General features: G+C 51.0%; 5 protein-coding genes and 1 non-coding gene across 6 annotated transcripts; 4 read left to right on the top strand and 2 right to left on the bottom strand.

Annotated features, from left to right (window-relative positions):
- Positions 1-1,252: 1,252 nt before the first annotated feature.
- Positions 1,253-2,748, bottom strand: HO133_009731 (uncharacterized protein; the record flags this gene model as incomplete). Its single annotated transcript, XM_037300591.1, has 3 exons — positions 1,253-1,584; positions 1,673-2,076; positions 2,138-2,748. 3 exons carry the CDS (start codon positions 2,746-2,748, stop codon positions 1,253-1,255), a joined length of 1,347 nt encoding a protein of 448 aa, XP_037154439.1.
- A 1,412-nt stretch (positions 2,749-4,160) lies between these two features.
- HO133_009732 (uncharacterized protein) lies at positions 4,161-4,970 on the top strand (the record flags this gene model as incomplete). Its single annotated transcript, XM_037300592.1, has 2 exons — positions 4,161-4,220; positions 4,299-4,970. The coding sequence occupies 2 exons, from the start codon at positions 4,161-4,163 to the stop codon at positions 4,968-4,970; spliced, it is 732 nt and encodes a 243-aa protein (XP_037154440.1).
- A 362-nt stretch (positions 4,971-5,332) lies between these two features.
- On the top strand, positions 5,333-5,477 carry HO133_009733. The gene has a single exon. It is a non-coding gene; the product is annotated as a tRNA-Glu (tRNA).
- A 405-nt stretch (positions 5,478-5,882) lies between these two features.
- On the bottom strand, positions 5,883-7,477 carry HO133_009734 (uncharacterized protein; the record flags this gene model as incomplete). Its single annotated transcript, XM_037300593.1, has 2 exons — positions 5,883-7,274; positions 7,331-7,477. The coding sequence occupies 2 exons, from the start codon at positions 7,475-7,477 to the stop codon at positions 5,883-5,885; spliced, it is 1,539 nt and encodes a 512-aa protein (XP_037154441.1).
- A 476-nt stretch (positions 7,478-7,953) lies between these two features.
- Positions 7,954-9,626, top strand: HO133_009735 (uncharacterized protein; the record flags this gene model as incomplete). Its single annotated transcript, XM_037300594.1, has 5 exons — positions 7,954-8,133; positions 8,181-8,440; positions 8,496-9,093; positions 9,227-9,331; positions 9,501-9,626. 5 exons carry the CDS (start codon positions 7,954-7,956, stop codon positions 9,624-9,626), a joined length of 1,269 nt encoding a protein of 422 aa, XP_037154442.1.
- Positions 9,627-11,723: 2,097 nt separating this feature from the next.
- On the top strand, positions 11,724-16,520 carry HO133_009736 (uncharacterized protein; the record flags this gene model as incomplete). Its single annotated transcript, XM_037300595.1, has 2 exons — positions 11,724-11,756; positions 11,817-16,520. The coding sequence occupies 2 exons, from the start codon at positions 11,724-11,726 to the stop codon at positions 16,518-16,520; spliced, it is 4,737 nt and encodes a 1,578-aa protein (XP_037154443.1).
- Between the last annotated feature and the right edge of the window lie 297 nt (positions 16,521-16,817).

A 16,817-nucleotide genomic window follows, 5' to 3' on the forward strand; every position in this document is an offset into this window, starting at 1 on the left:
GCCTCCAAACAAGGCAAATCTGGAGGCAAAACTGTTATGCATCCCGTATATGCCTCATACCCCTGATCATTGTTTTGAATGGTAGGATTTTGTTCCTACAGAGTCGCGTCGGAATCAAAGTTCAGAGTTTTGCGTAAACGAAGTTGCGTAAAGTCAGCGTATATTGTCAGACTGCGGAGTATTAATGATGTACATTTGTCCCCGGAAAAGTAACCATTCGAGGGTGCACATGTAGCAAAAAGGGATTTACGTCTGGTCGTACCCTTCCAGAATCCCCTGGCCCAGAAGCTCTGCCGCATTTAGACTTCTGACTTGGGCGCGGTTGACACTATGTGTGTTTGCGGTTCGTGTGGATAGAATCTTTCAATGTCAACGCTCTGACTCTACCACCATGGTTGCTTTTGACCCCGAACACACTCGAACTTTTTTAGTCGCAGTTCTCGAACGCATGACTTTGAAAAATTCGGCAGAGAGATATTTTGGTCGCATCCACGTTGGGGCCTAGAATTGCCAAATCTTTCCGAAGTCTCTAATCCACGATTAATCGACAGCACAATCCACATGAGCGGCTTATACGCGTCGGAATGCCTTCAATCGTTGTTTGGGCGGCGGTAGGAGAATAGCGCATTTCCTGTTTGACGACATCGAGTCATCGCCTATTGCGAGTAAACGCCAACTAGAGGACTGACTGCAAACAAGGCGCACTCTCGCGCAATTAAGACGGGACAACAAAAGGGAGAGGTCGGCGTTTCTTCGAATGGCACAGTGTTTGCTTGTTGACTGACTATCCCATGTCCTGGCGGGGCTTTCCTTTCAGGTGTATGCCAAGCAAGAGAGAGCCCACCTCGCTTGGACTTGGGCTAGCGGTATGCTGCCGATAGATATCATTGACTAGAATAAGAAAAGTATTGCGCACCAATTGCCTGCAAAAATGTCTTGGGGAATCTTTTCCGCAAATGAAGAAAGCATGTCAACATTCTCTTACTCGTCCCACGCATGCTTTCAAGACAGAATCATTCCTCATCAATAGCATCCACGCAGCTTGCACTCTTGTTGTTGTGGCCAGCTGCGTGAGCTGGATTCATTGGAAGCCAAGGTATAGCCTCGAAAAAAGAATGCAGCTTCCCGACTACGCAGAGGCACCCTGATGGATTATGTAACCCACCGAGCCTCTGACTTCTCCCACTTTATTGCTCCCTCTGTTGGGGTTAGCCCTGATGTGTGTCCATGCTTGCCTCCCTCACCTCGACCTCTACCTATGATCAGTCCCTCTGGTGCGCGCAGCATGGCTTAACATAGCCTTCTCACGCTCCTCTCTCCTTAGCTCTTGAGCTAATGAGCCATCCTCCGCGAACTGGCCCCTCCCCCCCTGCTGCTGCTCCACTGCCTCAGCCTCTCTCATCCCCGCCTCTACCTGTTCGATAGGTGCGCCAGTCGGGGCGGTGGTCGTTGGTGGCGCATTTGAGGAGGTGGTGGGCGCGTCGTCATCCAGAGCAGCGATTTCCGCTTCTGTGAGCAGCCGCTCCTTTTCAAGACGAACCTCTTTGCCGCGTTTGTGGCAGTACCAGAAGACGAAAAGAAGGACTTTGCACACTCGTCAGCAAACAGAATCTACACACAGGAAATCCAGACATCTCGTGACAAACGCGAATGAGGGAGCGAAAGAGCGTACCGAACAAAGCGAGCGAGTAGAGAACGTTCATGCCCAAAAAGGCGGGAAATCTGAGCTTCAAAAAGTTCATGATCGCTTTCAGCATGGCAGCCACAGCACCGGGTTTGGTGACAAGGTCCTTCAGACTTGGTACCCTGACCTTCAATCCTGCCCTGGACGCACCACTAGCAGCCATATTGGCATACTTAGAGTTGATTCCATGCTTTTCAGCAGCTGCTGCAAGCATCTCTGGCCCAATCGTTTTGGTCATCTTTGACGGGAGTTGTTCGACAAGCTTCTGGAGCCAAGGTGGGAGGTGTGTGTATGTACGCTGGATTTGATCTTCGGAATTTGTGAGAAGGGATTCAAGGTCGCCATAGGCCGTAGGGACGCCATTTGTAAGGTCTTTGAGGACCAGGGTGAATCTAAAGAATGGTCATTACTTTAATCCAAGGTACCGGACATGAAATGAAGGGAGGTACATACTTGCGGAGGAGCTCTTGAGACTCTTTCGAAACAGAGAATACGCGATTGTTGACTGCTGCCAGATTTAGTTGCTCCAGAACGGAGCTCATCTCTTCTTCTTCTTTCTTCTCTTCCGTATCAGAAACGGTGTGATCCTCGTTGGGCTGGGCATCGGCTGATTTTAAGCCCTCTGCCGCGCTCATCAGGTCCGTTGCTGTAGCTTCTTTGTTTTTGCGCTTGACATCTCTGGAGTCTCTCCGTAGGAAGCTCCACTTGGATTTCTTGCCCTCCTTTTGCTTTCCTTTCGCATTTCCTTCGTCGATATCGTCAGGTTCGGCGGTGGTGAGGACGTCATCTGGGGTGTCTGGGACATCTGGTAGAGCTATGTTTTGCGATCCGTCCAAGAGTGCGATTTGAGCATTGTTGCCTTCAGTCTCACCAACGTGGGGAAGATCTTGGGGACGAGTGGGTAAAGGTGGAGCAGGACGTGCAGGCAACTCGGGCGGTGTACCCTCAGTCTCTATACGCGCAAGGAATGCTTCGTCCTCTTCATTCAGGACAGGAGTCTCAACTTGTGTCTGAGGCGCTGGTGACTTGGATCTAGCTCGCTTGGAGGTGAAGTATTCCATCATCTTGATGGTGGCTTCAGGATAGGAAAGGAAAATCAATAGTAGTAAGAACGGCCTGTAGGAGTGTAGAAGTTGAGAGGGAGAATAATGAAGACGATTTCAAACTTGGTCATGAGTACCCTTTGTTCTTGATTCTCGAACCCCACTACACGTCATTGAGCAGGAGACGCGGGCAGGAATCACGTGTCCACACTAAATTTGGCACCCGTCTTCACAGAGGGTGAGAGTCGATGAATCAATTTTGTTCACTAAGAGGAATAAGTATATTACTTGAAGATTTGAAACAATCTTCTGGACGCAGTCCTCGCTTTTGCTAGACGACTGGCCATCATGCTCACTGTCGAATGCCACTTGAGTCCCTTTCTCGCTGCAGGCTTTTTCATTTCGAATCTCGGTCACGGTCTGCAGCAAGCCGATGATTACGCCTGCCTTTTTGGTTTTCTGGTTTTATTCGTAATCTGACATGTTATTACGACTTTCTCCTGCGCCTGAGTCTCCTCTATACTGAGTTCGAGTACGTATGTGGTCGCCAGCAATTCTATCAGAGGGCGGTTGATGTCCAGTGCCTGCGTATCGCTCATGGAGACAGACTTCGAGTGACTAAAAGTTTCTCTCCCTATTGGTAGGCATACGGGGAACGGAACAAAGATATATGACGGGTCGAGAATGCAATTGTCCAAGCGAATGAACGCGAGACTCGCGGTGTAGCCATTGCAGCTCGATCGATCTAATAGTAGATTGATCATGATAGCTAAGGCTTAACAAAAATTCATCAATACGTACATCTAGCAGTTTCAATCCAAAGTTGGGGGAGGATTTCTTCTATCAATGTTGCAATGGTACCGCCGAAGCAAAGCTGTTGTACAACCTCTTAATTTGGAACCAAGACCGAAGCCAGCAGATGGCTGGCAAATTACGGGACCTTCGCCCGCCCACATCAACCTGTACTTCTAGCACGTGTTGCAGCCAGAGTCATTTCATTTTCCTATTGCTTCTGCAACCCGGGCTGTTGCAATCCTGCTCCACAATTTTTAGAGGTCTCGTCTCGGACTCTATTCATCACCTGGCTGTCAAGGCAGTACTCACATCCTGTCTAGGGAGCTTTCTTTCTTTACCAACTCTCATTAAATGGCCATCCAGGGCACTGTTGTGTATTTTGATAGCGGGCAATGCTTTTGCTATTGTGTCGTATACCCTCAACATACCCAAGAGTGTTGCGACGTCGATCTGTCTATACCTCTGCCCACCCAGCTACTTTCTATTTTCGATTCATCACCGGAACTTCACCCTTATCAAAGAATCTGTGTCTGCAAGACATCCGTCTCCAGATCTTCAGACAGTCTTGAAGGTCAGACAAGAAAAGGTTTTAGCGACGACTGGCGGACAGCCTGAGTTTCAGTTCTTCGGTCGCACAGATGGCAGACAGCACAGCGAAAGGCCATGAGCCAGGAGCAGGAAATAATTCAGAATTTCCTGTAAACAAGATGTTTTTCCATTATCTGGGTACTTGTCTGGTGATCCTAGCTTCGTCATGCTGACGATCATGCTTCCAGGACTCGGATACCATTGCACACAAAAAAGGCTTCCTACCACTTCTGTCCGATAATCCCCAGCAACGTCAAATAAAGACTGTCTTCATTGACGAGTCCAATGTTCCATCTGCTCCAAGGACTCCCAACGAGAAGCGATTTGATTCCTGGACCAGTGGACATGCACAAAGAGATACCCTCATTCCCCTACTTCCCGATCGTGGTACGCATTCTTCAAAACAGAGCGTTCCCGGTCACGGCCCAAACATAGGATCTGTCTCTCCGAGATCTCTATCAGCGGGTGTGCTGAACATAGAAGGGCCTTCGCAAGAGCATCGAGAGCATGTCGCTGGAGCCGTTGCCCAGAAGAACGACGTACGCCTAACTCGATCAAAACCTGTACGTCATTATGAGTGGCCGTTAATCATTAATGGTGTCTATCAGGGAGAGGGACCGTTACCATCATGTCGGATTGAAGACAATGGGTCGCCCACTAAACCCAGACCATACGCTTGGCCACTCATCATTCTTCATCGGGCGCGTTCTGTAGAGGATGGTGATCAACTATCATGTCCAAGCGGCGAAGAAGCAAACAAGAATGCTGCAGGGAGGAAAGAGAAGGTCGAGAAGGTCAAAACAGACGATAAAAGCACTGATGAGGCAAGAACGACGGATGGCGTCTCCGCAAAACTTTGACACGATAAGATGTTCAGAACTCGGGATAGGTGGACTTGGGAGACGTTGGACAGTGTATGAGAGACTCTCGAGCAAAATGCTTGCGAAATGGACTTGTGTGGGGCAAGGTCAGGATTGAGAGAGTGAGAGTACGGCTTCTGAAATTATATGAGCAAAAATCGCCTTAGTGCTATGGCAATTTCCTAGGCCAGATCAACGAAGACAAAAGCATCAATCACTGGCCCAGACAGCAGCATGAAATCAGTCTGTTTCCACTTCACTTCGGGCACTTCATGCTTCTCCCATGGACCGGTACTTTGCGAGTGCATGACTTGCCTGAAAGAACGAGTACCTGAACAAGACAGACCCATTTACCAACAATCGCTCAGGTAGTTCAATGGCAGAACGTCAGGACCTCATCTGGGTCGGGGTCGCTCCCTAGACCGGGAGCGCTTGCCAATGTGTAGGTGTTCTAGGTCTCCCGGACTGATCGACTTGAAGATAACGGTTCGAAACCGTTCTTGAGCATCACTTTTTCTTTATCTTTAGTTTTGATCTTGTTTTTGTGATCTGGGTACCCCTTCTTCACTTTTGAGATCAATAACGGTTTTGGGCTCTGGACTGAACTACGATTCCCAACCTTTGGCTCTTAGGCAGACTGAAAGGTAATCGGAAGATGGTTATAGTAGATCGTCTCGTCCAACTAAAATCTTGATTGCTTGCTCACGCGCCAGTTCATTGCGGAGCACTGAGATCAGAATTGGTTTCTTTGCTGACAGCAGGCCTGTTGTGGATGCTGTCACTTGTTCCTGGACAGGTCAGACCCCTTATTTGTACAGCCGCACAGTACATACACATGTTCACGGCAATATATACACGGTGCCATGGGAAATCTGAAGCTCGCAGCCAATGTTGAATCTCATGACGAGACCCTCATCCGAGTGGTTTAGTTTCACTAGCGGAGACATTGTCACCCTCCTGGCCTTCAGGGACTAAACCTGGCGCCATTCCTATAGCTCCCTCCATATCACCTTTGTTGTACAAGAATAGCCCCTGTACAGCTGCTGCGCTCGTGCTTCTTGCAGAGAGCCTTTTCTCCTCAGTCTCGGGGTTGATTAATCCAAGCTGCTCCAAACGCTCCAGGAATTGGGCCTTGAAGATTCCTTGCACATCAAATTCACCATAGAAGCGGTCCCACATTTGAGCCATCTGCCATCTTGTAGCTTCCCCGAGTCTGACTGCCATATCAACCCTCCCAGGCCGGATAAGGGCACTGTCAAGACGGTCCACATAATTCGTTGTCAAGAACACAATGCGCTCCTCAGCACTCGCCACGCCATCCAATGCGTTGAGCAGCCCCGAAAAGGTGACATTCGCGCCGCGATAACCGTCATCATCGGTCTGGGTCCTTCGATTGCCGAACGCTGCATCGGCATCTTCCAGTAGCACTAGTGTCCTTCGTGGTATGATCGTAAGGAGGTGGTTCAGTCGGTCATCCGTCAAGCCTCGCTCGCTTAGGTTAAGCATGGCAATGTTGTAGTCTAACTCTCCAGCTAAAGCCCGGATGAAGGAGCTCTTTCCACTGCCTGGAGGTCCATGTAGCAGGTACCCTCTTCGATACGGTATGCCTCGATCGTAGTACCATTTCGCACTGCCCAAAAAGCCTCTGACATCGGAAAGGATGCGCTCTTTTATCCCCTTGTCCAATATAACAGACTCAAGGGGTCTTTTCCGGCGAGGCTCACCAAACTTTTCCCAAGATGTAGCCCTGGCCTGATAGACTATCGTCTTGCCTTCGGAAAATTGCTGCGCCAATTGATGTGCTTCTGAGAAGATGTCTTCAAAAATGTTGCGCTGTGAGTAGAGTGTCGTTAGCGTGATTGTCTCCCATGGGATACCTGTGCTGTGGTTCATAGATCTCGTTTCGCGCAAGCGGTTGACCACGAGAAACGCATTTCGGTATCTAATGATATGTTTTCCGGGGCCCGGAATGAGCGTAAATTCGGTCTGAACTGATCCGTTGGGGTGCTCGACCTTTTCCGTTTCTATAGAAAGGTGATGGATTCCTGGGGTAAAGCGGCGCATTAGAGACTCTAGGAGCCCAGGTCTGCCCAATTTGCCATGACTGGGAGTAGTAGACCGAGAAAAGGATGGTAGTTGACTGCGTTGGTGAACGGTCATCCAGTATAGGAACCAAGGATAGGATTCATCTTTGACATTGATCTCAACGTCGACGAGTAAACGTCTTTTGACAAGACTTGCGCCATGGCGGACACCTTTCTGGCCAACTGCAAGAATGGCACCAAATCCAGCGAGACCCAGTCCCTGGAAAGCCTGTCAGCGTTCTGGGAATGCCATCCGCGTGTTTCTGACGTACTCACAGCAGTGAAGAAAGGGTTGCCGGAAACTTGTGCCAGGAAGCCGCCATCATTGCTTTTCTCTGGAACAGCAAAGGGATCAAGGGCGCCTCTATGCCCATACTGATGGATCACATCTGATCTGGGCACCGGGACGGCATCGTTCGCCATTCGCAAGCGATCTTCACGGCATCTTGCTCAACCCAAATTGCGATTAATTGATGGTGGTCTTTGCTGGCTGACTCAGCTTCTCCCCAGAATGGAGCAAGCCACATGTTCAAGACCCTCCCAGATCTCCTGTCACGGTCTCGTGGTATTATTCACGGTTATCGTACTCCGATATTCGATCCTGCACCACTGCATAGATGAGACCCAATCGCACGAGAGAAGATGTAACGGACACCGAAGACGCGGCATATTGGTCGGACCGAGTCCGCTCCTTCAAGCTCTCATTCTCCTTTGAGCTAAGTACTCTTTCTAGGCTGCGATTCTCTACCTATCTGACACTGCATTTCTACGATTCAAATACTACCCGTCTCCTCCAGCGTCTCCGTCTCCATCTCCTCATGCAAGCATTTCTGCGTCGCTTTTTCTGTCTCCCAAAGAAGCCAACCTCCCCACGCAAACCCTTTTCCACATCTCACAGAATGTCAAGCTCGGGAATAGCTGCCTCGCTCTACGCAGCCACAATATCTCCAGCCTCGATCACTGGAGCTGAGCCTGAAGCAGCCAAAGACAAGCTGCATCACCTGAAAGATGGCAAGGGTTTCACTAATCCATGGGTGTGTACTGAATCTCCCATAGCGGGCCACGAATTATACTCATCGGTACGTCTTCCCTTATAGGATAGCTGGATTGAATTATCTGGTTCAAGTATCGCGAAGGCGATGATAATGTACGTTTGCTCGTCCGTGGTAACACCCTCGGCTCAACCCTCTCCAGGCGCCGCCTCAAAGGCACTGCAAATAGACCTGATACCACCCCTCCAACAGTGACAGTTCGAAAGCCCGACTTCCTTCCTTCCAGAAGCACTGATACCCTCCGAGCCACATGGTTAGGTCATGCCTGTTATTTCGTGGAATTTCCTGGAGGCTTCCGCGTCTTGTTCGATCCCGTCTTCAGCGAGCGATGCAGGTCAGTAGTTATCGCTCGAGCATTGCTTTCAGCTAATGGCATTCGATTATTCCAGCCCGTTCACGTGGCTAGGTCCCAAGCGTTATACGGACGTGCCCTGTCAAATTGAAGATATCCCTACCATTGACGCCGTCGTTATATCACATAATCATTATGACCACATGGACCACCCTACTATCACGAAGATCAAGGCGAAGCATCCAAACGTCCACTTCTTCGTTCCGCTCGGCAACAAGAAATGGTTCGCAGAGTCAGGCATTAATGAGGGTGTGACGGAGCTTGACTGGTGGGAGCAGCGAGACATTGACTTAGCACCTTCCGCGAGCAAGCCTGCTGTGTCGAAAACAGATGTTAAGTCGGACCTGGCAGAAGAGAAGAGCATTTCCGCTCGCATTGGATGTCTACCGTGCCAGCACACAAGCGCCCGGACCTTATTCGACAAGGGACTCACTCTATGGGCTAGCTGGAGTGTAGAGAGCGGAGGTAAGAAAGTATGGTTTGGAGGGGACACTGGCTACCGTGCTGTGCCCGAGCTCCCTAAAGGCGTCGATGACTACGATGAAGAGCACGTCTACCCACGTTGCCCCGCCTTCAAGGACATTGGTGACCTTCGAGGACCGTTCGACCTTGGCCTCATCCCTATTGGCGCATACGTACGTACTCTCCCTTCCCAGTTTTCTTTGTCCGAGTGACATGCTGGGTCTTGAGTCATGTTTCGTGACTCTCTACGCGGAACGTGTTATCCTCTGCTGGAACAGCAATGCTGACTTTGGAATCTTTATTCAGGATCCCCGCTGGGTTATGTCACCTATGCATGCAAATCCGTTTGACAGTGTCGAAATCTACAAGGACACAAAATGCAAGCGAGCTATGGGTATACACTGGGGAACTGTAAGGCACTTTTTGCAGTTATCTCTTCCTGTCCACGACTGCTTTTTGAGTCGTGAGACACTTCGGAGGAACAATTTCCGCATTCTACCACCTTTCTGTCCCTTAAACATGGCTTATTACTCAATTTTTCATCTACGAATGCGAATGCTAACTCGGAAATGTGCTATAGTGGGTGTTGACAGAGGAAGATGTGCTCGAACCACCTCAGCTGCTCAAAAAAGCTCTCACGAGAAGCGGCATACCGGATACAGGGGTGTTCGATGTGTGTGAGGTCGGAGAGAGCCGACAGTTTTGAGGTGTGGGATATTGAGCATCAAGCCACCAGGTTTCTCAAATTTTGACAGAGTTCAAGGAATATAGTGCAAATAACGCACTTCGGCTTTGCACTTTAATTGGAAAAATTGGTTGAGCCTACAGAGATGGATCGCCTGTCTCTAACATCTGAGTTCGACTTTCGAGCGCTGCCTAACCGAGACAGGATAAAACATAGAACGAATCCTTTAAATTGGGAGCTCTCCAAATCATCACTTCCACGGCAATGCTGAGATGAGGTGACGTTGTCTAGCCCTTCAGCTTCTTAAAGGTCTAGGATTTGGCTCTTTCCGTCTGCGTTCTCAAACGGAAGCAAACAGAACAGTGCATGTTTCTGTAGCAAAAGGCGGTGCAACGTGACAACTAGCATTGCAAGCCTCAGTGACGCAAACTCTGCAAGGACTGTGAATTTGCCAGAAGAATTGGATAAGTCATAGCTTTAGATGATGTGTCATTTATAACTAGCATCACCTCTCAAACCCAGTGACCTAATGCCTTTTGACTCTCATTGCTTGCACATGAATTGAAGGATTAGTTCGACAGCTATTTTGTTGCTGGACTCAGTGCCCGACATCCTCAATCTACTTTAGACCGTGGAAACCGGCGCAGCCCTTCCTCAGCTTGTCAATGAAACCCGGATGCTGGTAGTTTAGCCAATCCTTCGTCCCAGTGATGTATAAGAGAGGCGCTTCGATCTCCTTGCTAGCAAAAGTGTCGAAATCCCTCTGTATTTCTACGCTGCTGACAACCAGTTTGATCAGGCCCCCTTGGAAGCCCGTACGCCTAAATTTGTTGACACAGATGTCGAGTTCGGTGTCAGGAATACACTGAGTTCTGTTCTTGCGCTATGGTATCACTTAATACGATCTAGAATTCTTCCTTGATGGATTGAGCTATCTCAGCTCTTGATGCAACCAGGCTTTGCAGGCAATTTCTCCTTCTCAGGCGCAATATGAGTAGCATTTTAGGTGCGCCAAGGAAAGGTTGTCCTGATAGAACAGCTTTGCGGAAGATGTCAGGCCTGCTAAGAGGTGCAAGTGAAGCAGGAGTGCATTCAACATCGTAACTATCTAGCTATGCATTCCACTTTGTGGTATACTAGCCACTGCACCCGGACCACCGCGTCTCGCATGGTTGAACGTTCGCAGCTCAACGCGTTCGAAACTGGACGCGTCCCATCCTGAGGTACTGCCGTACGCTCGTTGTTCAAAGGCGATGATATGGAAGTCAGGTCTGACAAGAAATGGCAGAACCACGCGACATGAATTTGCAAGCTTTAGAAAGTGACGGAGAAGGATGATGAAGGGAATGCCTTGGAGCCGGTTTCGATGATGTGGTAGGAGAGGGTTGAAGCGCTGCTTATAATATGACGTTCTTAAAACCCTGCGGGAAGGGAAGGGAAGGCAGCAAATAGTAGACACGTTTCATTTTCTAGACGCGAAAGGATTGACTCCAATTGGTGAAGGCGTTGTTCTTCCTTACCATCAACGAGAACCAGGACAATGGTACTGGTACTTGTGTTGCTTCACCTACCGCGGGCAAATATGGAAGCCCAACCTTTTAAGGTGGCAATAGCCCTTCACGAATTACAACTTTCGACAGACATAGCACTATCTCTTCCGTCTTCCTCATTGATACGACGTCCATTCACATTGATATGATGTTCTAACACTTTCCTGCTTGAATGGTGCGCTGTAAAGGAAAATCTTGCCCTAAGGTCGCCCTAAAATCTCCGTGCTTCCTGCCGCGCCGGCGCCGCCGTACAACCACCAAAGGTATGTAAGGGTCGCTCATCCACATCTCTCACACACACAGTCTCCTTCATCCGTGGAGATGTTTATCTACAGTGTCTAAAGACTTCAGCATCCCCTCGGAAGAGTGAGAGCCTGGCTCTATCGCTGTCATTCCAGAGTCCCGCAGCGCATCGGAAATTAAGTGGCCTCACCACTCGGGAAATTGCGCATAGATGCACCACCAAAGAATCCAGCGACGATAGTCATCCGAGAGCTTTAAGCTCATCGAAAGTTTGGAGAGCTGTTCGACTCGTCAGTAGGCCAGTCTCGACAGATCTCCAAGAGCCATGTTTAATCGCAAGAGAGCGACCTCCAATCCCGTAAGCCCTCTTCCCTGCCTCAGTCACACTACAGACCTACAACTGACCCTGAGGATGTAGCCTCGGCTAGTCAAAACGGTCCCGAGTGCTGCTGCCTCTACCGCTGCTACGCAAGCGTTTCTTGCCAACCGACATTCCAATGCCAACCTCTCGAATGCCGCTGCAGCCGCAGCTCTGCGTTCTCAAACGACTAGTCCGATACTAGTCGGGCAGATACAGACAAAGCGCATGCAAAGGCGTGGCTCTGCGTCATCAAATGGCACTGCCCCCGATCGGCCTGGACTAGGACGGCAGGGCAGCAACGGGTCGATGACAGAGCGGACCTTTCGGGATCCTTCACCAGGCCGTCCTGCTTCTTCACACGGGCCATATGCACGTCAAGATGAGCCTCCACCAGTACCTGCACTTCCAAAGACCTATGCTTCGCCGGTCTCCGTACCACACAAAGCCGCTCGAAGGGCAGCGAGCGTCGAGCCACCGGAGAGAGTCAGCTCTCCTCCCCCACGGCTGGCTGGAGGGCGTGGTGTAAGTCTGGATAGGGGACCAGGAATGTACAAGCCGAACCAAGGGGGAGCCAAGGCCAGGGTGACTAGTCTGAATACCGTTGGCGAATTGGAACGGGCTGGGAGCAGAGGATCGATCAACTTTTCGAGACCAATGAGCCCTACAAATTCGCCGCCGGCTTCACCATTGGCAGGCGGTCGGGTGAGATCTCCGCCTCCGACAAACGCTACTCTGATATCTGGTCTTCCAAGTCGCGAGGTTGATAGAATAATGGAGTCCATACAGGAAACAGCTGCGCGACCCGTCAAAAAGAAGAAGAAAGTGATGGCGAAGGACAGTGCTGAGGGTAGCTATCTTGCGACTGGCACAACCAACGGTCCGGCTCAGGGGGCTTTCTTGGAGGCGACTCCTAAGCGGCAACTACCCTCGATCACATCGACACCTTCACCATCAAGTACTGGATCCCAGCCAAGTGGTGCCGACGGGGCTTCAAGGCCCAAAAAGAAGAAAAAGAAGATCGCTCCGCATACAAGCTCGCAAGCTCAAGAGACGGGTGAGGGGTTCGGAAGTGCTTACCCATCTGATACCGATTCAGTAACATCGGAACGTAGCAGCACAACTGAACGACCTCGGAGTCTCAATACCAGGGCAGCTGGTATTTTAGCCAAACAGCCTTCAGTTGTGCGTGAAGACCGTGAGGCCGAAGAACAAGAGGAGAGGCATCTACCAACGAAGAGAACCAACGGTCAAGTGATCAAGAGTGGTACTGCTTTTGTCGGAACGCCAGCAAACACGTCCAAGGTTGTGTCAAAAGAACGTCAGCACAACAGGTCTGCAAGTCAACAGGCTGCCCTGCAAGGGCCGAAGCGGACTTCTTTGGATGTGCCAGGCGCAGCTAGACCTCAGTCGCTGAGCCCAGCCAGAGCTGCTCATTTCTCGTCTCAGCCGGAATACGAGACTCCAGATGGCACAAAGCACCAGCCGCCAGCACGTTCAGTTTCGCCAGCCAAATCTGCCCTGAAGCATTCTCCTTCCCGTGGACCTTCCCCTATCGGAGTCATAGTTGGAGGCGAGAGTCGGCGGCAAGGTCTTGCCCCCAGTGAAGCTTCCGACACTGCGTCGAACATCTCAGATGATGGATTAAGGTCCTTGCCGAAGAAGAAAAAGAGCGCGCGAGTCAGCTTTGACGACGACTCCGTTGCTGTAGGCCGTGCCGCAAGCCCCCCTATGAGCCCCGACTCACCGGTAATACTTAGCCCGCAGAGCAAACCCAAGTCTCGTAGTTGGTTTGACCTCGTTCGAGAGAAGAACCAGGAGTCGATGATGTCTGATTCGGACCAAGACAGCGTCATCAAACCCACCCCGGCTTTACCTTCTTTCGGACCTATACGCAGTCGCAACGATGAGCTAGCGCTTGACTCTGCCGAAGAGCAGAAGCCTAGCGGAGATCGGGCGAATGACACGCTGGGCAGCATGGATACTTCCACAGACCAGGTCGTTGGAGGCCTCCTGTTGCACAACGCAGCAACAAAGAATAACAAGGATGGTATACAGCCAATGCCGTATCAAGGCTCTCAAGACCCCGTGCCTCCGGAGGTCACATCTGTTGAGGGAAGTGGATATCATTCTGATGAAGAGACTAACTTCCTCGACGAGCAGCAAGAAGTCAAGCGCCCGGGGACCAAAGAAGGTGCTCATCAAGTTTCTGATGACGTTCTTAGTCAACAAACGGCTTCATCCGATGCGCCAACGGCTGAGCAGCCAAGCGCGGATGTCCCCACTATTTCTCTTCAACCAGCTACGCCGGCGCTGGAGACCGGCCGTAGCGAGCGGACCTCATGGCTTGGGATGCCCGGCGGGTTTCCTTCAGCTTCGGAAGCCGCAGAAAAATCCAACGGTTCCGCTGCCACTGTTGCAGAGACACATCCCGAAATAACACCAGCAACAATCGGAATTGCAGAACCAGAGCCAGAAGCTGCAGCTGCTCAGCATGATCCAGGGAGTCCGCATGTTGGTGAAGTTGCAGAGGGTTTGCGGACACAGATCGAGTCGCAGAGTGGCGACGAATCCGAGGACACAGGCGGCAGTATCTACAGCGATGCGGCAGAAGACCCAGATGATCTTGACGGCGATGGATTTGGTTCTATTAATGCCATAGTTGAAAGTCCAGCAGCAAGTCCAATCATAGCCGTCGCTGGCAGACCGCCGCCTGTCAGTCCCACCAACATGGCACCTATTGCCAAGACTGCACGGCCTAGCCCGTTGGCAAGGAACGAGAGTGAGCTCTCGGAGCCTACATCGGACGCCGGATGGGACCGGGCACAGGCATACTGGTCAGGACTGAGTCAGACTAGGAGACAGCAATTGGAGCAGGCAGCTGCACCTGGAGCTCCTGATAAGACTGTTATCCCGAACAATTCGACGAGGGGCTCAGAGTCAGTGAAGAAGACAAAGAAGAAAGTTTCCAAAACGGTTTCCAAAACGTCTACTTCAGGCCCAGAAACGAATGATCCGGCATTACCGCCTTGGCCGGACAACCAATACCGTAACGATATCGCTAGGCCAGCATCGCCTAAAGTACCACCGCTCAAATCGTCATTGCGAAATACACAGGCAGATAAAGTACAAGAAACCAATATGCGCTCCTCAATGCGCAATGGACCAACTCCCAAGTCAGCATTGCGGAATGGTGGTCAGGTTGATAACACACAAGAAACCCATATGCGCTCCTCAATGCGCAATGGACCACCTCCCAAGTCGGCGTTGAGGAATGGTGATCAGAGGAATAGCGTGCAGTCACAGCCAGAGCCAAGAGGCGCTTTGCAGAAGAAGAATCGTCCAGTATCTGCGGTGTCTATGATTGAATACAACAAGCCTCGAGCTTCACCTGCGCCTACTCACTCACGAGCTGCGTCAAGTGATACACCAGCAACATCTCTAACACCTGCACTAGCCCAGCCAAAGAATAAGAAGCCAATAGCGAAGCCGAAATGGAGTCGGAATGACAGCGACTCTTCCAGCAGTTTCAAAAAGGCCCGAGCCTCCGCACCCACCGCAACTTCGAACCGGTACAGCATGAAGCGGACGATGAGACCTACATCAGTGGATGATCGACCTCAGTCTCTGGCTACTACACAATCATTGAGTGGCCGTACATCGTCGCCCACGGGCTCCATGGCACGGCGTCCATTCAGCTCAGTGGGCCCGGGCGGCAATGGTATGCGAACGTCCATGCGAGATTCCATCGACTCAGGCAAGCCTGCTCGGACAACCCTTCGAGGATCAATGGATTCAAAGCGTCCCAAATCTCCCTCACGGTTCGGCTTCGGCAAAGCTTCCAAAGCTAAGCCAGTAGATTCGAAGCCAGGCTCTCGTTTCACCAGTCGTTTTGGCGATTCCAGTGACGAAGAGGATGGCCGACCAAATCTGGGTAGCCGCTTCGCAGACTCGAGTGACGATGAGCCCGACGAATTTACACCAGTCCGAGGTATACCCAGACGCATTGATGAGGGAGACTCAACCGACCTCGAAGACAGCTCTGTAGAGAATGGAGCCACGCCTTCAAAACCAAAGATGAACGACGCCAAAACTCCCGCGACCATGAAGCCTGAGGGTTTGGCTCTCGCAACTGGCTCATTACGCGCTGCTTCTGGTGATGGGCCCACCACAGTCATGGGTTCCGGCCTCCAAGCCAAGAAGGCCGCCGAAAGAGAGAATAAGAAGCGGTCCTTTTTTGGATCGCTTGGCAGTAAAAAGCGTGATTCATCGAACGTACGCATACCAGATACTGATAGTGCTGCTCGCCGCGACGGCGCTTTGGAGCGCGCAAAAGCAGAGACACAAGTGATAACGCCTTCCAAGGGTGGACGTTTATTAGGACCCAGCTCCCCAAAAGCAGATCCTATCTCTCTACAGCCACCCGCCGTGGCTTCACAGACGAGCACAGCGCAAAGCTCTCCTAAAAGCCCAAAGCTTCAGCGAAGGAACACTCCTAAACGACTTTCCAGCGCCAACGACATCTCTTGGCCGCTGGCGCAAAGTCCGGGGGTCACAACAGGGATCGCGGAGAATCGGCCACAGACTTCTGATGGTCAGCCTAAGCCTATGAACGCTGCGGCGGGCAGACCAGACTTGGGCACGAGAAGGTCGACAGTGCGGGGCGAAGGTGCTAACGTGGCTGGTACGGCTATGCCTGTAGGAGCGACTGGCAAGAAGAAGAGGTTCCAAATGTTGAAAAAGGCGTTTGGGTTGCATGACTGAGACATCTGCCCAATTTTCCAGGTCGACTAGAAAGAACAGGAGAGGAGAGGGGAGGAGAGGAGAGGAGAGGAGAGGAGGAGAGGAGAGGAGAGGAGAGACGAGACGAGAAGAGAAGCGTACAACAACATACGGCTGCTCTTACATGGGATGCATACATGTTCATTTCAGCGGGCGTCGAACTTATCATGCCTGCAGTCTTTCTCTTAAACAATCTCGTGTCTCCGCATGTCCTGTCGCAGAGCAAATGTACATATCTACCCATTGATACTCTACCGAGACCTCTACGTTCCAGGGTTA

Source organism: Letharia lupina, assembly GCF_014066315.1.
Source record: "Letharia lupina isolate WasteWater1 chromosome Unknown contig_7, whole genome shotgun sequence".
NCBI classification, from domain to species: Eukaryota; Fungi; Ascomycota; class Lecanoromycetes; order Lecanorales; family Parmeliaceae; genus Letharia; species Letharia lupina.